This window comes from Myxine glutinosa, chromosome 3 (genome assembly GCF_964187855.1).
Source record: "Myxine glutinosa chromosome 3, kmMyxGlut1.1, whole genome shotgun sequence".
NCBI classification, from domain to species: Eukaryota; Metazoa; Chordata; class Myxini; order Myxiniformes; family Myxinidae; genus Myxine; species Myxine glutinosa.
In genome coordinates, this window is record NC_136263.1 from 217,098,363 (window position 1) to 217,117,300 (window position 18,938).

General features: G+C 50.2%; 1 protein-coding gene across 1 annotated transcript in view; it reads right to left on the reverse strand.

The window, feature by feature from the left end:
• Positions 1-18,938, reverse strand: part of PGD (phosphogluconate dehydrogenase) — a gene marked incomplete in the record, with an annotated part of 178,520 nt that overhangs the window by 52,020 nt on the left and 107,562 nt on the right. Inside the window, 1 exon segment of the mRNA XM_078774995.1 lies at positions 17,485-17,618. Coding sequence (XP_078631121.1) covers positions 17,485-17,618 — 134 coding nt within the window.

Below are 18,938 nucleotides of genomic sequence, written 5' to 3' on the forward strand. Positions count from 1 at the left end.
GCACCGAGTGCCGGACGCATCCAGCCGCTGGCACAAAACAACCAGCATCCATTGCTTGGCTTTACGAAGCCGGGCTTTGGACAGGGATTGGCGCACCGAGAGGTATTAGTGAGTCGACTGGGTGATGAGGTTAGTGTTTTGGACCCAAAATTGGAGAAAAACAAAATTTGATGATTGGCAAGGGATTGGCAGTAGTGATTGGCAGATGATGAGTAGGATTGGCAAATTTTTGATTTGTTGAAATTTGACGTGCAAAATTGATAGTGAGAGACCCCCGATGTGGTGGGATGGCAAATCCACCATCCCTCACAGGGGGGCAAAGGAGCAATAGTTTATGGGGTGTATGGCAGTGAAAACTAGCCCGGGTGGGTTAGGATATTGTGTGTAGGGATCTAGAGAAGATGACATTAGGTGACGTTAAGGTTAGTTAGTGACAAGGATACCTGTAGTGGGGACGCAGGTAGATTAGCGTGGATGATAATGACGAGGGAGCGCAATAGTTTAAAGGGACGACTGGGAAGCGCAAGTTTCAGAAGGGAGTAGTTAGCTGAGATGATGCTGTGTGTGTGAGAACTGGACAGGTGTGTGGAGCAGTGTATGAGTAGTGAGTGTTGTGGATCAGCGCGAATGCGCTTGGGGAGAGAAGGGTGCAGGTGGCACCAGGTGTGAGAGCACAGGTGTGCAAGTACAGGTGTGTGGAGAGAGTTGGAGTAAGTGGTACGGAGTGGTGTGCATGGTGCGAAGGTGTGGATGGGGGAAGAGTGGACCCCTTTCACGAGTACCCGGGGCGGGTAGTGTAAGTGTTAGGTAGAGGGTACAGGTAAATTGTGGTTGGATATTGGCATCTGTGGTGCGGTTGCAGAATGGTGTTGTGGATGGGTGCATTAGTGTTGTGGAAATGGCGGGGCGTGTAGCCTGTTAGTGTGTGTAGTTGGTTGGGCACTCCACCACTGTGAGGATGTCGGCCAGGTGAGGCCGCAGGTGGGCTCTGGGAGCCGGTAGAGTTGTGGATGGGGCCCGAGGATCCGGAGGATGGACCCGGGTAGCCCAGTGCCAGAGAGGGCACCGAGTGGGGAGAGTGCCAGAGGGCCTTCCCCTGGTAGTTAGGTTAGGGTAAGGAGCAGGTAAGCTCGGAGGCAACTGCAGTGGTGGAGGTGTGCAGGTGGGTAGACCCACTGGGAGAGGTACACGTCGCAGCCCAGAAATTGTACGAGGGCACCGGGAGATGAATCGGGGGAGTGAGACCCCAAATTGAAGCGCACCACAGTTTGGCCAATGGGAATTGGTTTTTAGAACCCATAGTGTAAGGGGGCCAATGGTTTGGCCGGAGAAAGACCCCGGGTAGTGTAAAGTTGTTAAAGTCATTTAGGAAATAGTTAGGATTGATGAACCTGTCGCACCATACGCAGCCACTTACCTGTGGTGATGATGATGACTCCACACCTGTGTTTTCTTGGTTTGTAGCAGGAAATGAGATTGCTGTGGATTTGTGAGACGCATCACGACGTGGATGAGACATTGGGGTGATTCCATCTCTCCCTCCCTAGGAGGGACTGATGATGAATTGGTAATGGCAAATTTTGATGTTGAGTTGAAAATGGCAAATTTTGATGAGAGTTGAAAATGGCAAATTTGATTGGTTAGGAGGGAGAGAAGACGAATTTGGTATATGGGAGGAACGGGGAAGACAGTAGGGATGTTTGTTGATTTGTAAAGTAGATGTTTATGGGTAGTGTTGTGTTTTGTGGATACAGTAAGGGGTAAGGGAGGGGCCATGTAGGTTACCTGGTGGGGGGGGGGGGCGTACGATAGGAACGTACCTGTCTCACCTGGTTCCCATGTGCCCCCAGTGTGCATCACCTTACATTGCGTGCACTTTTGCGCCCTTACCACCTTACTCACTTGTCTGCTTCTTTTGTCTCCCACCTCCGAGGATCTGGCTTTGGGGTAGAGAGAGAGGAGAGAGAGGTGCTGGCTGCGCAGTTGTGGGCCTGCACTTTCGCTGTTTGCTGCCGGGATCGATACACCATATGGACCGCAATGTTTGTGGCCACCCACAATGGACCGCAGTTCGTTTGCGGCCAAGCACCACCCGGGGATGGACCTATGGGTCAACGTGGCACCTATGCCATAAAGGTGAACCACTGTTAGTTAACACCAAGTGCACCACAAGAAGAGCAAGAGACACCTGCAGGGTTAGGGGTTGTCGAATTTATTTTTATTCCAATGAACAATGGTGACTGCACCGATTGGTGGTGGGGTGGTGCTTTTGATGCTCGGGAAGGGTGCTCTGCACGTTATTAAAGGCCGTCGGCCACAGAGCACTCGTGGGTTGGTGTATCGATGCTGGCAAGCACGCTCTCTCTATGCATAACATCTGCATGTGTTCCTCCAAAAACAGGTCCTGGATCGTAGTGTAGATATCAGCGTAGTCTTGTGTAAATAATGCTCCCTACCGGCTGTATGTGTAGTTTGAGAATTCTTTCCGGATTCGGTTATCCTGTGGGTGTGTTTCTGTGAGGAGAAGGGTGCAACGTCGCAGGGGGACATATTTACTCATTTGTGAATATCTGTAAAACTGTCGCACTCAGGGTAGAGTTAATAGTAGAGGGAACTACATTGCGTGCCACACTAAAGTAGGTAAAAATTTATCGGGTCGGGACGCCCCGAGGGTAGAGAAGGGTGCAATGTTGCGAATATGGAATTTGGCCTCCATATCCGCTTGTAAATATTCCCCTATTTTCTCCAATACTCCCCAACTTTCCCCAATCCCCCATTCCCTAGTCCCATTGCATGTAAATAACAATCAGTAGAGCCGACCTTCCCCTTATTCCCCCATTAAATGTCGTGCCCAGGTCCACCGCACCACACGTAGACAACTTTCGGACATCTTGCTAGTTATTCTTAGTCTATGTCAGTTAAGGCCTCGTCTCCATTAATTATGACTCTTCGTTGCACCAGAATGTGATTATATGGCATCAGTAGTGAGTTTAGGACCTTTCCCATACCTCCTTCCATCTTCTTCCCCAACAATTACAACAACAACAGAGGAGATGGCGGCGGAGCGGGGGAGGATGCGTCCTCACACCGGCTCGATTAGCGCCATTGACCACGCGCTCCACGGGGTTACCACGAAGGGGCTCCTTGTCAGCTCCTCGTCAAGGGCGGAGCCTGGTAAACCCCCCCGCACGCACCCAATGAGAAGCAACGTGCCGATTCCACGAGGCGGAGCTAACGAGCCGAGGGCGTGTCACTCCCCGCCGGATATACGCGGCCACGTAGCGGACGTGACGTCAGATGCGCCCCCAGCTGGAGAAAGAACGTTGCCTTGCCTACGACCGCTGAGAGGAAGAGAACCCGCCTGAGAAAGAACGTCACCTCTGAGCGCTGCGACGAGACCTCCCCGCATCTCTGGACCGGACCGGGTCGATTCTAACCTTTGAGCACAGGTGCACCTGGAGCCATCGCTACCCGCCTGTCCTTTCCATCAACCCCCGTGTGAGTCAGCCGTTGTCCCGTTTGCCTGTCGTCTGTTGGGGAATAATATAAGATTGTGTCTAAGTGCTTGTCTTTCTATGTTGTACCTCTAGCCCCTGTAATCTAACCTTTTCCGTAACGAATATAATCTCCTCCGGAGGTCTTGAGAACCGTATCCCTGGTGTCGTCATTTTATAACCCAGCCGGGTGTCTTCTTTTTCTTATTGAGCCAGCGTGGCGCGGCTTCGTCAACGTCGAGTATAATCGGTAACTTGTGCAGACGTGGTCATACCAAAACCGCTCGGTAAACTAACATCTAAGCCACGTCTGTAACAATTGGTGTCAGGAGTGGGATTCGAACCTGGGACTAAATTTATTTAGCCCAAATTTTGGACACCAATTGTGTTAGTACGGTAACAATTGGTGTCGAGGAGTGAGATTCGGACCCGGGACTAAATTAGTTAGGCCCAAATTTTGGGAGGGAAAATCGAGCCGGAGCGCGTACGGCGCTCGACCAAATCGATCCGGAGCGCGGTCCCGCGGTTACTGCGCTCGACGAAATTATAACGGCGAAATTTCGAATTTGTGTTACGAAACTCGAATTTTGAAAGTCGCGCCATGGCGGATCAAGACGGCTGGGGTCCGGTAGGGGAGAGTGAAGCAGGGTCGGTCCAGGACCAAATTGAGGGACATGAGGGACATGAGGAGAGCGAAACAGCGGGGGTAGCAGACGCGCGAAATGGCGCCTCGCACATAGCTACGGCGGCCGCACCCGCTGCACAAGTGGGAGGGATGGCCCAGATGCAGGTCCTCATGGAGCAATTTATGGCGCAAATGCAGGCGTCCCTCAAACTGCAGAGTAACCAATTGGGGGTAATGGGGAACCGGATGGATGCTCAGGGTGAGCGATTGGAGGACCAAATGGGGGTAATGGGGAACCGGATGGATGCTCAGAGTGAGCAAATGAGGGTTGATAGTGGGCGATTAGAGGGCCAAATGGGGGTAATGAGGGACGAAGCGAGGGGTACCAGTGAGGGGTTAGACAATAATTTTGAGGAGTTAGACAAGAAATTTGGGAAGTTAGACAATAATTTTGAGGGGTTAGACAACGGGATAAAAGAAGTGAAAAATGGGTTAATGGGGGTAGAAAATAGAATGGCTGCCCAGGAGAATCAGATAGAGGGAGTGAAAAATGGGTTAGAGGGGTTAGAAAACAGTATGGAAGGCAAATTGAGGGACATGAGGGACCAAGCGGAAAGGGAAGTTAAACAAATGGAGCAGCAGATAGAGGGGGTCAGAATGGGGGTAGAAACCAAACTGGATGCTCACAGGGAGGAAATGGAGCAGATGAGGGTGGCATCTGGGCAGGAGATGCAAGTGATGGGAGAAGAGATCAGAAGAGGTGTGAGTGAGGAGGTCGGAGGAGTGCGCGAGGAGGTGAGGCACTGTAAGGAGCACATGGAGAAGGAGGTGAGAAAGGGGACTGTAAAGTTACAGGGGGGCATAGAGGTCCTGACGCAGGAGGTGGAGCAGCTGACGGTGGGACAGACGGAGTTAGTGGAGCAGGTTCAAAGGAACACTGCGGTATTAGGAGGTTTAAAGGCGACACAGAAAGAACTAAAAGATGACTTGGTAGCGACGAAGAGGGAATGTCAGATGGTACGTGAGGGACTGACAACGAGGTTGGACGAGGTGATAGAGGTAATGGAGACGAAGGACCGGCAGGTGAGGACGCACATGGAAACGGTCAAGGTAGCCTTGGAGGACGAGCTTGAGGAGACGTACCGGGGAATAAAAGAGGTGAGGCACAAATTAGAAGAAGTGGAAGAAGGGGTGAGCGAAATTAAGAAGCGACGGAGAGGGGATAACAAAGAGATAAAAGAGGAGATAAAAGAATTGGTCCAAAGTCTGTGTTTGGATCGTGATGTGCTCGTTAACCGGATGAGGGATTCGCAGGTGATGGAGGAGAAGCGAAGAGGAAGAGGACCCGGTGTAAGTGGTGACCAATATGGTCGTGCGTATGATGCGCCAGGTGATTTAAGAGGCTTGGGGGTCGAGATAGACCCGGGTGTTCGTGAGAGGCCGTTGGTGAAGTGTGCGACAGGTCTGGTGTGCGAAAATGGAGGTGTGCAAGAAAGTCCGACTCTGGGGTGTGTGAGGAAAAAGTGTGTGCCAAGGAGTGAGGGTGTTGGCGAGAATGAGTCGGTCGTAGCGTGTGTGCGAGGGAGCACATGGAAGCGCGGTGTGGTGAGTGTTACAGAGGGTGTAACGGGAGAGTGTGCGCGAGAAAGGTGTGTGATGGACAGGTACATGGGGAAAGAGTGCGCTGTCAAAGGCAAGGAAGAATGCACACCTGTGGTAAGTGTTGCAGAGGGTGTGACGGGAGAGTGCGCGCAAGAGTATGCGCGAGAAAGGTGTGTGACGGACAGGTGCATGAGGAAAGAGTGCGCTGTCAGAAGTAAGGAAGAGTGTCCACCTGTGGTGAGTGTTACAGAGGGTGTAACGGGAGAGTGTGCGCGAGAAAGGTGTGTGACGGACAGGTGCATGAGGAAAGAGTGCGCTGTCAGAAGTAAGGAAGAGTGTCCACCTGTGGTGAGTGTTACAGAGGGCGTAACGGGAGAGTGTGCGCGAGAAAGGTGTGTAACGGACAGGTGCATGAGGAAAGAGTGCGCTGTCAAGAGTAAGGGTGAGTGCGCTGTCAGGAATGGAGGTGAAAGTAGTGAGAGTGACATGGAGCGTGAGTTAGTTGTGACAGGTGAGCGAGGATGTACACCTGGGATGGAAGGATGCACACCTGGAATGGTAGAGCGTGAGTGGGAATGCACGCTGGAGTTGGTGGTGAGGCACGTGGTTGGGTGTGCGAATGAGGGCACACCTGTGATTGTCACAGAGGAGGTGACCGAGGAGGGGGTGCGAAGCGGTGTATTGGTGAGGTGTGCGAGCAACGAATGTGTGCCAAAGTGTTCGGTGGTCAGGTGTGTGACCAAGGCTGTGAGTGGAATGAGGGTACCTGGGTGTGTAAGGAAAGGTACGAGGAGCATGGGCACGGCTGGATGTGTGAGCAAGGAACGGGCTGCGGGATGTAAGCATGCAGGTGAAGCATCGACGTTAGACGGGGTAGAGTTTAGAACGACTTATAGCCGAGTCAGGCCCTCGGTGCGTGCTGGGCCTCGCTTTGAACGGCCGCGTCCGTGCTCCACTAGGCGGAGCTGGCAGCCCGATAGGAAGGGTCGTTATGGCGACCGCGTTTTGTTGAGACGTGCCGGCAGGTCGAGATCGGGACATTGGATGGCTCCACGCCGAGGTGGTGTGTGGGATCTCGGCACGGGTAAGCCCCCGTCCCTGCACCGAGTGCCGGACGCATCCAGCCGCTGGCACAAAACAACCAGCATCCATTGCTTGGCTTTACGAAGCCGGGCTTTGGACAGGGATTGGCGCACCGAGAGGTATTAGTGAGTCGACTGGGTGATGAGGTTAGTGTTTTGGACCCAAAATTGGAGAAAAACAAAATTTGATGATTGGCAAGGGATTGGCAGTAGTGATTGGCAGATGATGAGTAGGATTGGCAAATTTTTGATTTGTTGAAATTTGACGTGCAAAATTGATAGTGAGAGACCCCCGATGTGGTGGGATGGCAAATCCACCATCCCTCACAGGGGGGCAAAGGAGCAATAGTTTATGGGGTGTATGGCAGTGAAAACTAGCCCGGGTGGGTTAGGATATTGTGTGTAGGGATCTAGAGAAGATGACATTAGGTGACGTTAAGGTTAGTTAGTGACAAGGATACCTGTAGTGGGGACGCAGGTAGATTAGCGTGGATGATAATGACGAGGGAGCGCAATAGTTTAAAGGGACGACTGGGAAGCGCAAGTTTCAGAAGGGAGTAGTTAGCTGAGATGATGCTGTGTGTGTGAGAACTGGACAGGTGTGTGGAGCAGTGTATGAGTAGTGAGTGTTGTGGATCAGCGCGAATGCGCTTGGGGAGAGAAGGGTGCAGGTGGCACCAGGTGTGAGAGCACAGGTGTGCAAGTACAGGTGTGTGGAGAGAGTTGGAGTAAGTGGTACGGAGTGGTGTGCATGGTGCGAAGGTGTGGATGGGGGAAGAGTGGACCCCTTTCACGAGTACCCGGGGCGGGTAGTGTAAGTGTTAGGTAGAGGGTACAGGTAAATTGTGGTTGGATATTGGCATCTGTGGTGCGGTTGCAGAATGGTGTTGTGGATGGGTGCATTAGTGTTGTGGAAATGGCGGGGCGTGTAGCCTGTTAGTGTGTGTAGTTGGTTGGGCACTCCACCACTGTGAGGATGTCGGCCAGGTGAGGCCGCAGGTGGGCTCTGGGAGCCGGTAGAGTTGTGGATGGGGCCCGAGGATCCGGAGGATGGACCCGGGTAGCCCAGTGCCAGAGAGGGCACCGAGTGGGGAGAGTGCCAGAGGGCCTTCCCCTGGTAGTTAGGTTAGGGTAAGGAGCAGGTAAGCTCGGAGGCAACTGCAGTGGTGGAGGTGTGCAGGTGGGTAGACCCACTGGGAGAGGTACACGTCGCAGCCCAGAAATTGTACGAGGGCACCGGGAGATGAATCGGGGGAGTGAGACCCCAAATTGAAGCGCACCACAGTTTGGCCAATGGGAATTGGTTTTTAGAACCCATAGTGTAAGGGGGCCAATGGTTTGGCCGGAGAAAGACCCCGGGTAGTGTAAAGTTGTTAAAGTCATTTAGGAAATAGTTAGGATTGATGAACCTGTCGCACCATACGCAGCCACTTACCTGTGGTGATGATGATGACTCCACACCTGTGTTTTCTTGGTTTGTAGCAGGAAATGAGATTGCTGTGGATTTGTGAGACGCATCACGACGTGGATGAGACATTGGGGTGATTCCATCTCTCCCTCCCTAGGAGGGACTGATGATGAATTGGTAATGGCAAATTTTGATGTTGAGTTGAAAATGGCAAATTTTGATGAGAGTTGAAAATGGCAAATTTGATTGGTTAGGAGGGAGAGAAGACGAATTTGGTATATGGGAGGAACGGGGAAGACAGTAGGGATGTTTGTTGATTTGTAAAGTAGATGTTTATGGGTAGTGTTGTGTTTTGTGGATACAGTAAGGGGTAAGGGAGGGGCCATGTAGGTTACCTGGTGGGGGGGGGGGGCGTACGATAGGAACGTACCTGTCTCACCTGGTTCCCATGTGCCCCCAGTGTGCATCACCTTACATTGCGTGCACTTTTGCGCCCTTACCACCTTACTCACTTGTCTGCTTCTTTTGTCTCCCACCTCCGAGGATCTGGCTTTGGGGTAGAGAGAGAGGAGAGAGAGGTGCTGGCTGCGCAGTTGTGGGCCTGCACTTTCGCTGTTTGCTGCCGGGATCGATACACCATATGGACCGCAATGTTTGTGGCCACCCACAATGGACCGCAGTTCGTTTGCGGCCAAGCACCACCCGGGGATGGACCTATGGGTCAACGTGGCACCTATGCCATAAAGGTGAACCACTGTTAGTTAACACCAAGTGCACCACAAGAAGAGCAAGAGACACCTGCAGGGTTAGGGGTTGTCGAATTTATTTTTATTCCAATGAACAATGGTGACTGCACCGATTGGTGGTGGGGTGGTGCTTTTGATGCTCGGGAAGGGTGCTCTGCACGTTATTAAAGGCCGTCGGCCACAGAGCACTCGTGGGTTGGTGTATCGATGCTGGCAAGCACGCTCTCTCTATGCATAACATCTGCATGTGTTCCTCCAAAAACAGGTCCTGGATCGTAGTGTAGATATCAGCGTAGTCTTGTGTAAATAATGCTCCCTACCGGCTGTATGTGTAGTTTGAGAATTCTTTCCGGATTCGGTTATCCTGTGGGTGTGTTTCTGTGAGGAGAAGGGTGCAACGTCGCAGGGGGACATATTTACTCATTTGTGAATATCTGTAAAACTGTCGCACTCAGGGTAGAGTTAATAGTAGAGGGAACTACATTGCGTGCCACACTAAAGTAGGTAAAAATTTATCGGGTCGGGACGCCCCGAGGGTAGAGAAGGGTGCAATGTTGCGAATATGGAATTTGGCCTCCATATCCGCTTGTAAATATTCCCCTATTTTCTCCAATACTCCCCAACTTTCCCCAATCCCCCATTCCCTAGTCCCATTGCATGTAAATAACAATCAGTAGAGCCGACCTTCCCCTTATTCCCCCATTAAATGTCGTGCCCAGGTCCACCGCACCACACGTAGACAACTTTCGGACATCTTGCTAGTTATTCTTAGTCTATGTCAGTTAAGGCCTCGTCTCCATTAATTATGACTCTTCGTTGCACCAGAATGTGATTATATGGCATCAGTAGTGAGTTTAGGACCTTTCCCATACCTCCTTCCATCTTCTTCCCCAACAATTACAACAACAACAGAGGAGATGGCGGCGGAGCGGGGGAGGATGCGTCCTCACACCGGCTCGATTAGCGCCATTGACCACGCGCTCCACGGGGTTACCACGAAGGGGCTCCTTGTCAGCTCCTCGTCAAGGGCGGAGCCTGGTAAACCCCCCCGCACGCACCCAATGAGAAGCAACGTGCCGATTCCACGAGGCGGAGCTAACGAGCCGAGGGCGTGTCACTCCCCGCCGGATATACGCGGCCACGTAGCGGACGTGACGTCAGATGCGCCCCCAGCTGGAGAAAGAACGTTGCCTTGCCTACGACCGCTGAGAGGAAGAGAACCCGCCTGAGAAAGAACGTCACCTCTGAGCGCTGCGACGAGACCTCCCCGCATCTCTGGACCGGACCGGGTCGATTCTAACCTTTGAGCACAGGTGCACCTGGAGCCATCGCTACCCGCCTGTCCTTTCCATCAACCCCCGTGTGAGTCAGCCGTTGTCCCGTTTGCCTGTCGTCTGTTGGGGAATAATATAAGATTGTGTCTAAGTGCTTGTCTTTCTATGTTGTACCTCTAGCCCCTGTAATCTAACCTTTTCCGTAACGAATATAATCTCCTCCGGAGGTCTTGAGAACCGTATCCCTGGTGTCGTCATTTTATAACCCAGCCGGGTGTCTTCTTTTTCTTATTGAGCCAGCGTGGCGCGGCTTCGTCAACGTCGAGTATAATCGGTAACTTGTGCAGACGTGGTCATACCAAAACCGCTCGGTAAACTAACATCTAAGCCACGTCTGTAACAATATATACTTTCCCAAGTGCGGTCAAAATCCCATCAATGGTTCACAAGTTAGCGTGGTAATAAAAAAATTTACAAAACAGGACCTCTGACCTTTGACACTCAAAATCTAATCGGTTCATATTTTCATCATTATATATACTTTCCCAAGTGCGGTCAAAATCCCATCAATGGTTCACAAGTTAGCGTGGTAATAAAAAATTTTGCCAAACAGGACCTCTGACCTTTGACCTATCGACACCCCAAATCTAGTCAGTTCATCTTTTCATCATAATACATATTGATACCAAGTTTGACCTCTATCCCTTCAGCCAAGCCTGGACGGACGGACGGAAAACCTGAAAGCATAATGCCTCCGGCGACTATCAGCAGAGGCATAAAAATTAAATTAATTCTTAAAAGATCATTTACTTGAAACCACCTAGAAGTCATCACCATAGATGTCAGCTTTGTTTAAACAGTGAGGGTGAGGGGCAGGGGGGGGGAGCGGCGAGTTTACAACTCCAGCTGACCACTTTTTCAGCAACAAAGTGAAAACATCTCAATTCACAGAAGTCCATCATCTGCATTCTTGTGCCGTGTAGTTAATTCTACCATACAGGGTCTGCAATGTGTGGATTCAAATTAATTGAACGGTTTAGCTCTCGGGAATTGATCTAACATCATCATCACCATGTTATACATCTCTGATCCCAATAAATTGGCTCTGGTATGATAGGAAACACGGGATTCAAAGCAAAGCAAACCTGTTAGAAGGGAAGCTCGTACAAGTTGGAATCAGAATGTTTCACAAAACGAAAATCGTTTGGATTATTCCAGATTTCTTAGGAAGTCAGGTCAGGAACCTTAGTTAGGGTCAGGTTTCTTAGGAAGTTCATACATTGGACAGATGGAACAGACTTAGGTAATAAGAGACCTCGTTCAATGTGGTCGGAGGCGGCGACTGCATCACCTCAAATAAGTCCGTGACCACAGCAACCAGCGCGGGAAGGTTCAACTCGACCCTCGTCGGTCTTCCTTTCATCGTCATCAGCTAAACAAGCGAGGAAAGGACAAGACAAGGCTTCCTCAGGCTCGTTTGCACGACGTGCTTGAGGCCTCCTTTCTTGCTTCCTGGGGCTCGTTTGCACGACGTGCTTGAGCCCTCCTTTCTTGCTTCCTGAGGCTCGTTTGCACGACATGCTTGAAGCCTCCTTTCCTGCTTCCTGAGGCTTGTTTGCACGACGTGCTTGAGGCCTCCTTTCTTGTTTCCTGAGGCTCGTTTGCACGACGTGCTTGAGGCCTCCTTTCTTGCTTCCTGAGGCTCGTTTGCACGACGTGCTTGAGGCCTCCTTTCCTGCTTCCTGAGGCTTGTTTGCACGACGTGCTTGAGGCCTCCTTTCCTGCTTCCTGAGGCTCGTTTGCACGACGTGCTTGAGGCCTCCTTTCTTGCTTCCTGAGGCTCGTTTCCATGACGTGCTTGAGGCCTCCTTTCCTGCTTCCTGACGCTCGTTTGCACAACGTGCTTGAGGCCTCCTTTCTTGCTTCCTGGGGCTCGTTTGCACGACGTGCTTGAGGCCTCCTTTCCTGCTACCCGAGGCTCGTTTGCACGACATGCTTGAGGCCTCCTTTCCTGCTTCCTGAGGCTCGTTTGCACGACGTGCTTGAGGCCTTCTTTCCTGCTTCCTGAGGCTTGTTTGCACGACGTGCTTGAGGCCTCCTTTCTTGCTTCCTGAGGCTCGTTTGCACAACGTGCTTGAGGCCTCCTTTCCTGCTTCCCGAGGCTCGTTTGCACGACGTGCTTGAGGCCTCCTTTCTTGCTTCCTCAGGCTCATTTGCACGACGTTCTTGAGGCCTCCTTTCCTGCTTCCCGAGGCTCGTTTCCACGACGTGCTTGAGGCCTCCTTTCCTGCTTCCTGACGCTCGTTTGCACAACGTGCTTGAGGCCTCCTTTCTTGCTTCCTGGGGCTCGTTTGCACGACATGCTTGAGGCCTCCTTTCCTGCTACCCGAGGCTCGTTTGCACGACATGCTTGAGGCCTCCTTTCCTGCTTCCTGAGGCTTGTTTGCACAACGTGCTTGAGGCCTCCTTTCCTGCTTCCCGAGGCTCGTTTGCACGACGTGCTTGAGGCCTCCTTTCTTGCTTCCTCAGGCTCATTTGCACGACGTTCTTGAGGCCTCCTTTCCTGCTTCCTGAGGCTCGTTTGCACGACGTGCTTGAGGCCTTCTTTCCTGCTTCCTGAGGCTTGTTTGCACGACGTGCTTGAGGCCTCCTTTCTTGCTTCCTGAAGCTCGTTTGCACGACGTGCTTGAGGCCTCCTTTCCTGCTTCCTGAGGCTCGTTTGCACGACGTGCTTGAGGCCTCCTTTCCTGCTTACTGAGGCTTGTTTGCACGACGTGCTTGAGGCCTCCTTTCCTGCTTCCTGAGGCTCGTTTGCACGGCATGCTTGAGGCCTCCTTTCTTGCTTCCTTAGGCTCGTTTGCACGACGTGCTTGAGGCCTCCTTTCCTGCTTCCTGAGGCTCGTTTGCACGACGTGCTTGAGGCCTCCTTTCCTGCTTCCTGGGGCTCATTTGCACGACGTGCTTGAGGGCTCCGAGTGCTTCTGCACACTGAGGATCTCACCTTCGAAAGTGTTGCATTTACATTCTGTACACCTGGCCATCTTAGCTACTTAACGTGCAGTGTAACCGAAACTTTTCTTTGTTATAAATGGTGATCTCAAGCTTGTGGAGGAGCTTGTATGTGTAATGTATTTGGGAGGATGACTCGGCCATCCTTGTGCTTTCACATGAATTGACTTGGACCGGTGTGTACGGTGTGTACCCTGGTTAGAATAGGTACACCGTATCCCTGCGTGTCGTAACAGGCGACTAAGAGGGTTGGCGTCAGGAAGGGCATCCGGCCATAAAAACAGCCTCAAAAAGAGAACCATGACAATTACAACTACATATGGGCAGGGTACAGCCCGAAGTGGAGATCGGTTTCTGAGGTTTGGGACGTGGAATGTAGGGACAATGACAGGGAGATCAGGAGAAGTGGTGGAAGTATTGATCAGAAGAAGAGTGGACATATGTTGTGTGCAAGAGACGAGATGGAAGGGAAGTGGTGTCAGAATGGTGAAGGGTAGGCAGGGACAGAAATACAAGTTTATGTGTGAAGGGTGCCCAGAGGGCGTGAATGGTGTTGGTGTCCTGTTTTCTGAGGAGTTTGTAGACAGTGTGGTGAGTGTGACTAGAGCGAGTGATAGGTTGATGATGGTGAAAATGATGATTGGAAAGCTCTTGGTGAACGTCATCTCGGGATATGCTCCGCAGGTTGGTCGGAGCGATGAAGAGAAGGACAAGTTCTGGTGTGCGATGGAGAAGCTGATGGAAAACGTGAAAGATGAGGAAGTTGTTGTGGTAGGAGGAGACCTAAATGGACATGTGGGAAGGAGTTTGGACGGTTTTGAGGGAGTTCATGGGGGTTACGGATACGCTGTGAGAAATGGAGAAGGTGAAAGGATTTGGGAGTTTGCTGATGAAGCTGATTTGTTGATTTGTAATACTCAGTTCCAAAAAGAGGATAATAAGCTTGTTACATACACGTCAGGTGGGTCGACGACAACCGTTGACTACCTGCTGGTGCGTAGACGAGATAGGGAGTAACTCCGGGACACAAAGGTGATCCCGGGGGAGGAGGCTGTTTCACAGCACCACTTGGTTGTCTGCGACATAAGGGTGAAAGGTGCGAGGAGAGCTCGGCGGGTGAAGTACCAACCGAGAATGAAGGTGTGGAGGTTGAAAGAGGTGACAGTAAGGGAGTCATTAAAAGAGGCTGAATAGGGTAGAGGATGATGTGGTTGAGCTTGAAACTGGTTGGATGTCAATGAAAGCTAGTCTGTTGGGAGCCATTGGTGAGGTATGTGGATGGACAAAAGGACCACCGAGGCACTCAGAAACATGGTGGTGGGATGATGAAGTTGGAAAGAGGATTGACGAGAAGAGGATTAAGTTCAAGGAGTGGCAGAAGGCGAAGGGTACGGGAGCAGAAACAGCAGAGCATGAAAGTTATGAGGCAGCCAGGAAGGCTGCAAAGAAAGAGGTAGCAAAGGCGCAGGAGGCATGTAGGAAAATGTTCGGAGAACGCTTGGATTCGAAAGAGGGTCAGAGAGCAGTATTCAGGATTGCAAAGCAGATAGCGAAAGAAAGGTGTGATGTGATGGGGGTGAGTTGCTTGAAGGATGAAGTGGGACAAATAGTTGTGGACCCAGATGGAATTAAAGGAAGATGGAAAAGATATATAGAAATGCTGTTGAATACAGAGAATGAATGGGATGGCAACATAGAGAGTAACCCAGTTTTAGGACCGGCAGAGAAGATAACTGAGAAGGAAGTTGAGGAAGCGATAAAAGCAATGAAGAGTAGAAAAGCGGGAGGGCCGACGGGAGTTGTGGAAGATATGTTGAAGGCAGCAGGAAGTTGAGGTGTGAAGAGAATGACAGAGATCTGTAATCTGGTGGTGAAAGAAGGCCGCATTCCAGTTGATTGGGAACTGAGTACCCTCGTCCCTCTATACAAGGGGAAAGGTGACCCTCTAGAGTGTGGCTCGTACCGAGCGATAAAGTTATTGGAGCATGGAATGAAGGTATTGGAAAGGGTGTTGGAGAGGAGGATAATTAAGAAAGTGAAGATCGACGAAATGCAGTTTTGATTTAAGCCAGGAAGAGGAACGACAGACGCGCTTTTTATTGTGAGGCAGTTGCAGGAGAAGTATATGGAGAAGAGGAAGAAGTTGTTTCTTGGGTTTGTTGATCTGGAGAAAGCATTCGATAGGGTTCCACGCAAAGTATTGACATGGGCAATGAGGAAGTTAGGAGTGGAGGAATGGTTGATCAGAGTAGTGATGGCAATGTACAAAAGAGCGCGCACAGCTGTAAGGACGAAGGACGGGAACAGTGGTGAGTTTGAGGTGAAGGTGGGAGTGCATCAGGGGTCGGGACTAAGTCCACTACTATTTGTAGCTGTGATGGAGGTGCTGGCTCAAAACGTAAAGGAGGGTTTACCGTGGGAGTTGTTGTATGCAGATGATCTGGTGTTGATTGCAGAAAGTATGGATGGACTGAAGGAAAAGATGAACAAGTGGAAGGAATGTATGGAGACAAAAGGTCTGAAGGTGAACATCGGAAAGACGAAGGTGATGACAAGTGGTAAAGCATGTGGTGAGGTGGAAATAACTGGGAAGTGGCCCTGTGCTGTGTGCAGGAAGGGTGTCGGAGTGAACTCCATTCAATGTTCAATTTGCACTGAGTGGGTTCATAAAAAATGTAGTGTTCTGAGAGGGTCATTAACCAGTGTGGCAGCTACATTCAAATGTAAGGTGTGCACAGAGGGAGCTGCAGATGGAGGAAATGTTGAGTTGGATCTTGGAGACGGCATGAAGCTGGAAGGTGTGAAAACATTTTGCTACCTCGGAGACATGCTGAATGGAGAAGGTGGATCAGACTCGGCAACGGTTGCTAGAGTGAGATGTGCATTGAAGAAGTTTCGGGAACTGAGTGGCGTGCTGATGAGGAGGGGAGTGTCGTTGAAGCTGAAGGGAAAGGTGTATGCTGCATGTGTGAGAAGTGTTATGATTTATGGAAGCGAGACATGGGTAATGACTGCAGAGCAGCAACGAAGGTTGGAAAGGGTGGAAATGCGAATGGTTCGATGGATGTGCGGAGTATCGTTGAGAGAGAGGAAGACAAATGACGAATTGCAAAAAAATTATGGGAATAGAGCCTGTGATGGATGCTGTGAGGAGGAACAGGTTGAGATGGTTTGGTCATGTGTTGAGGAAGGATGAAAGTGACTGGTTGAGAAGAGTGATGGAAATGAATGTAGAAGGAAGTAGAGGACGGGGAAGACCGAGAAAGACTTGGCCAAAGATGGTGGAAGAAGAAATGCGGGCAAGGGGGTTAACAAGGAGAGATGCAGAAAATAGGGCAAGATGGAGAAGATTGTCATGGGGACCGCAAGGCTAACCCCCGCTCTCGCAGGGAAAATGGCCTTAAAATGCATGTTGTTGTTGTTGGAGACATGCTGAATGGAGAAGGTGGATCAGACTCGGCAACGGTTACTAGAATGAGATGTGCATGGAAGAAGTTTCGGGAACTGAGTGGCGTGCTGATGAGGAGGGGAGTGTCATTGAAGCTGAAGGGAAAGGTGTATGCTGCATGTGTGAGAAGTGTTATGATTTATGGGAGCGAGACATGGGTAATGACTGTAGAGCAGCAACGAAGGCTGAAAAGGGTGGAAATGTGAATGGTTCGGTGGATGTGCAGAGTGTCGTTGAGAGAGAGGAAGACAAATGATGAATTGCGAAAGATGAAGGGAATAGAGCCTGTGATTGATGCTGTGAAGAGGAACAGGTTGAGATGGTTTGGTCATGTGTTGAGGAAGGATGAAAGTGACTGGTTGAGAAGAGTGATGGAAATGAATGTCGAAGGAAGTAGAGGACGGGGAAGACCGAGAAAGACTTGGCTAAAGATGGTCGAAGAAGAAATGCGGGCAAGGGGGTTAACAAGGTGAGATGCAGAAAATAGGGCAAAATGGAGAAGATTGTCATGGGGACCGCAAGGCTAACCCCTGCTCTGGCAGGGAAAATGGGCTTAAAATGCATGTTGTTGTTGTTGTTGTTGTTCAATGTGGTCACTCATTGTCAAATGGTGGGGAGTGTTGTGCGTGTGTCGTGGAAAAGGCTCGGCTTTAAGGAACCGCATTAAAGCATATTTGTGAATACTAATGAAACAGAACTCTAATCTGAAATGGTCATAGAAGGAACCAAAGACAGGAAAAGGTGTCGAAATACAATAAACAAATCTGCCACAATGAAAGCCTCGACTGCTTTGTACCTGCGGATTATGCAACCACCTCTCCACATCAGAGCAATTCCTCCATAATTCAAGGACCAGTTGAAATCCTTCGCCGCTTGCCGCAACAGCATGAATCCCTGGGCGTAAGAGATGATCTTGGAGGCATATAGAGCCTGCAGGAAAACAAATAAATTAAAATTGAGAAAGCAGATACACATTTTACAGGACTAAATCAAATAAAACGACAACTATACCACCAAAAGTATGGGTACAGCACAGAAAGCTTGAAATGAAACCTGCCAACCTGCCTGCACACATCTTTCCACCAATGTGAAGAGGCACCCGACATCTGGCAAATAAAATACATTTACTTCTTCAGGCAGCTGCATGAATAAAATTGGCACCCTTTAAATGAACTGTTCTAGAGCATTACTTGGTTCCTCCAAAGAACACAAGGGTAGGCCAGCATGCACACAAGATTTTTTTTGAATGTCCCTTATTTTCTAGTGTTTGGCATTTTACACAAGCTGTGGAATGTCCCTTCTTTTCTATAATTTGCCACATGGCACATACCATATGAAGGAGCCTTTTCTATGCCCCTCGCATTTTCCCCAAGAATTACTACTGGAGTAAAAGCTTTTCTATGTCCAACTTTTTGGGGATCACCCCTGTGAGCCAAGCAAAAATAGGACCGCGGGTCCTGAAGCTCACCTGATCAGGAGCAACAGTCACTCAAACACCCCACAGACCTCCCCCGGCAACCCCTGATATTTTGTAATGCCGTGAACAAGCTTTGGTGCATCATGAACATAGAAGGTTGGGATCAAGTTTCATTGAAATTGTGTGTGTGTAGTTTCGGAGAAGAGAGCAAATACCTATTTTGGTGGGGGGAGGGGGGGGTATTCGCAAATTCCCCGCCCCCCATAAACCTCCTAATGAATGCAGATTTTTATGCGGACAATACACCTTCTTAAGGCATCAGATATGAAGTGTATTGCCAAGTTTCATCAAAATCATGTTTGTAGTTTCAGAGAAGAGAGAAAATACCTATTTTGGGTGGGGTCAAACCCTCCCACAGACCAGGTTAGACCTTGATCTTTTATGCCATGAACAAACATTGGTACATCACAGGTGATGAAGGTTGTGGGCAAGTTTCATCAACATCGTGCATATAGTTTTGGAGAAGAAAGCAAATACCTATTTTTGGGCGTGGGGGGGGGGGGCAAAAAAAAAAACCCATAAACCCCCCTACTGAGCGCAGATTTTGATGTTGTCAACACACTTTCGTTGGGCATCAGATATGAAGCTTGTAGCCATGTTTCATAAAAATAGTGTGTGTAGTTTCGAAGAGAGCAAATACCTATTTTGAATGGGGTCAACCCCCCACCCCTCCCACTTCCCCATAAACACCTTCAATGTGCTCAGATGTTGATGCTGTCAATACACCTTCGTTAGGCACTAGTTATGAAGCTTGCAGCCAAGTTTCATCAAAC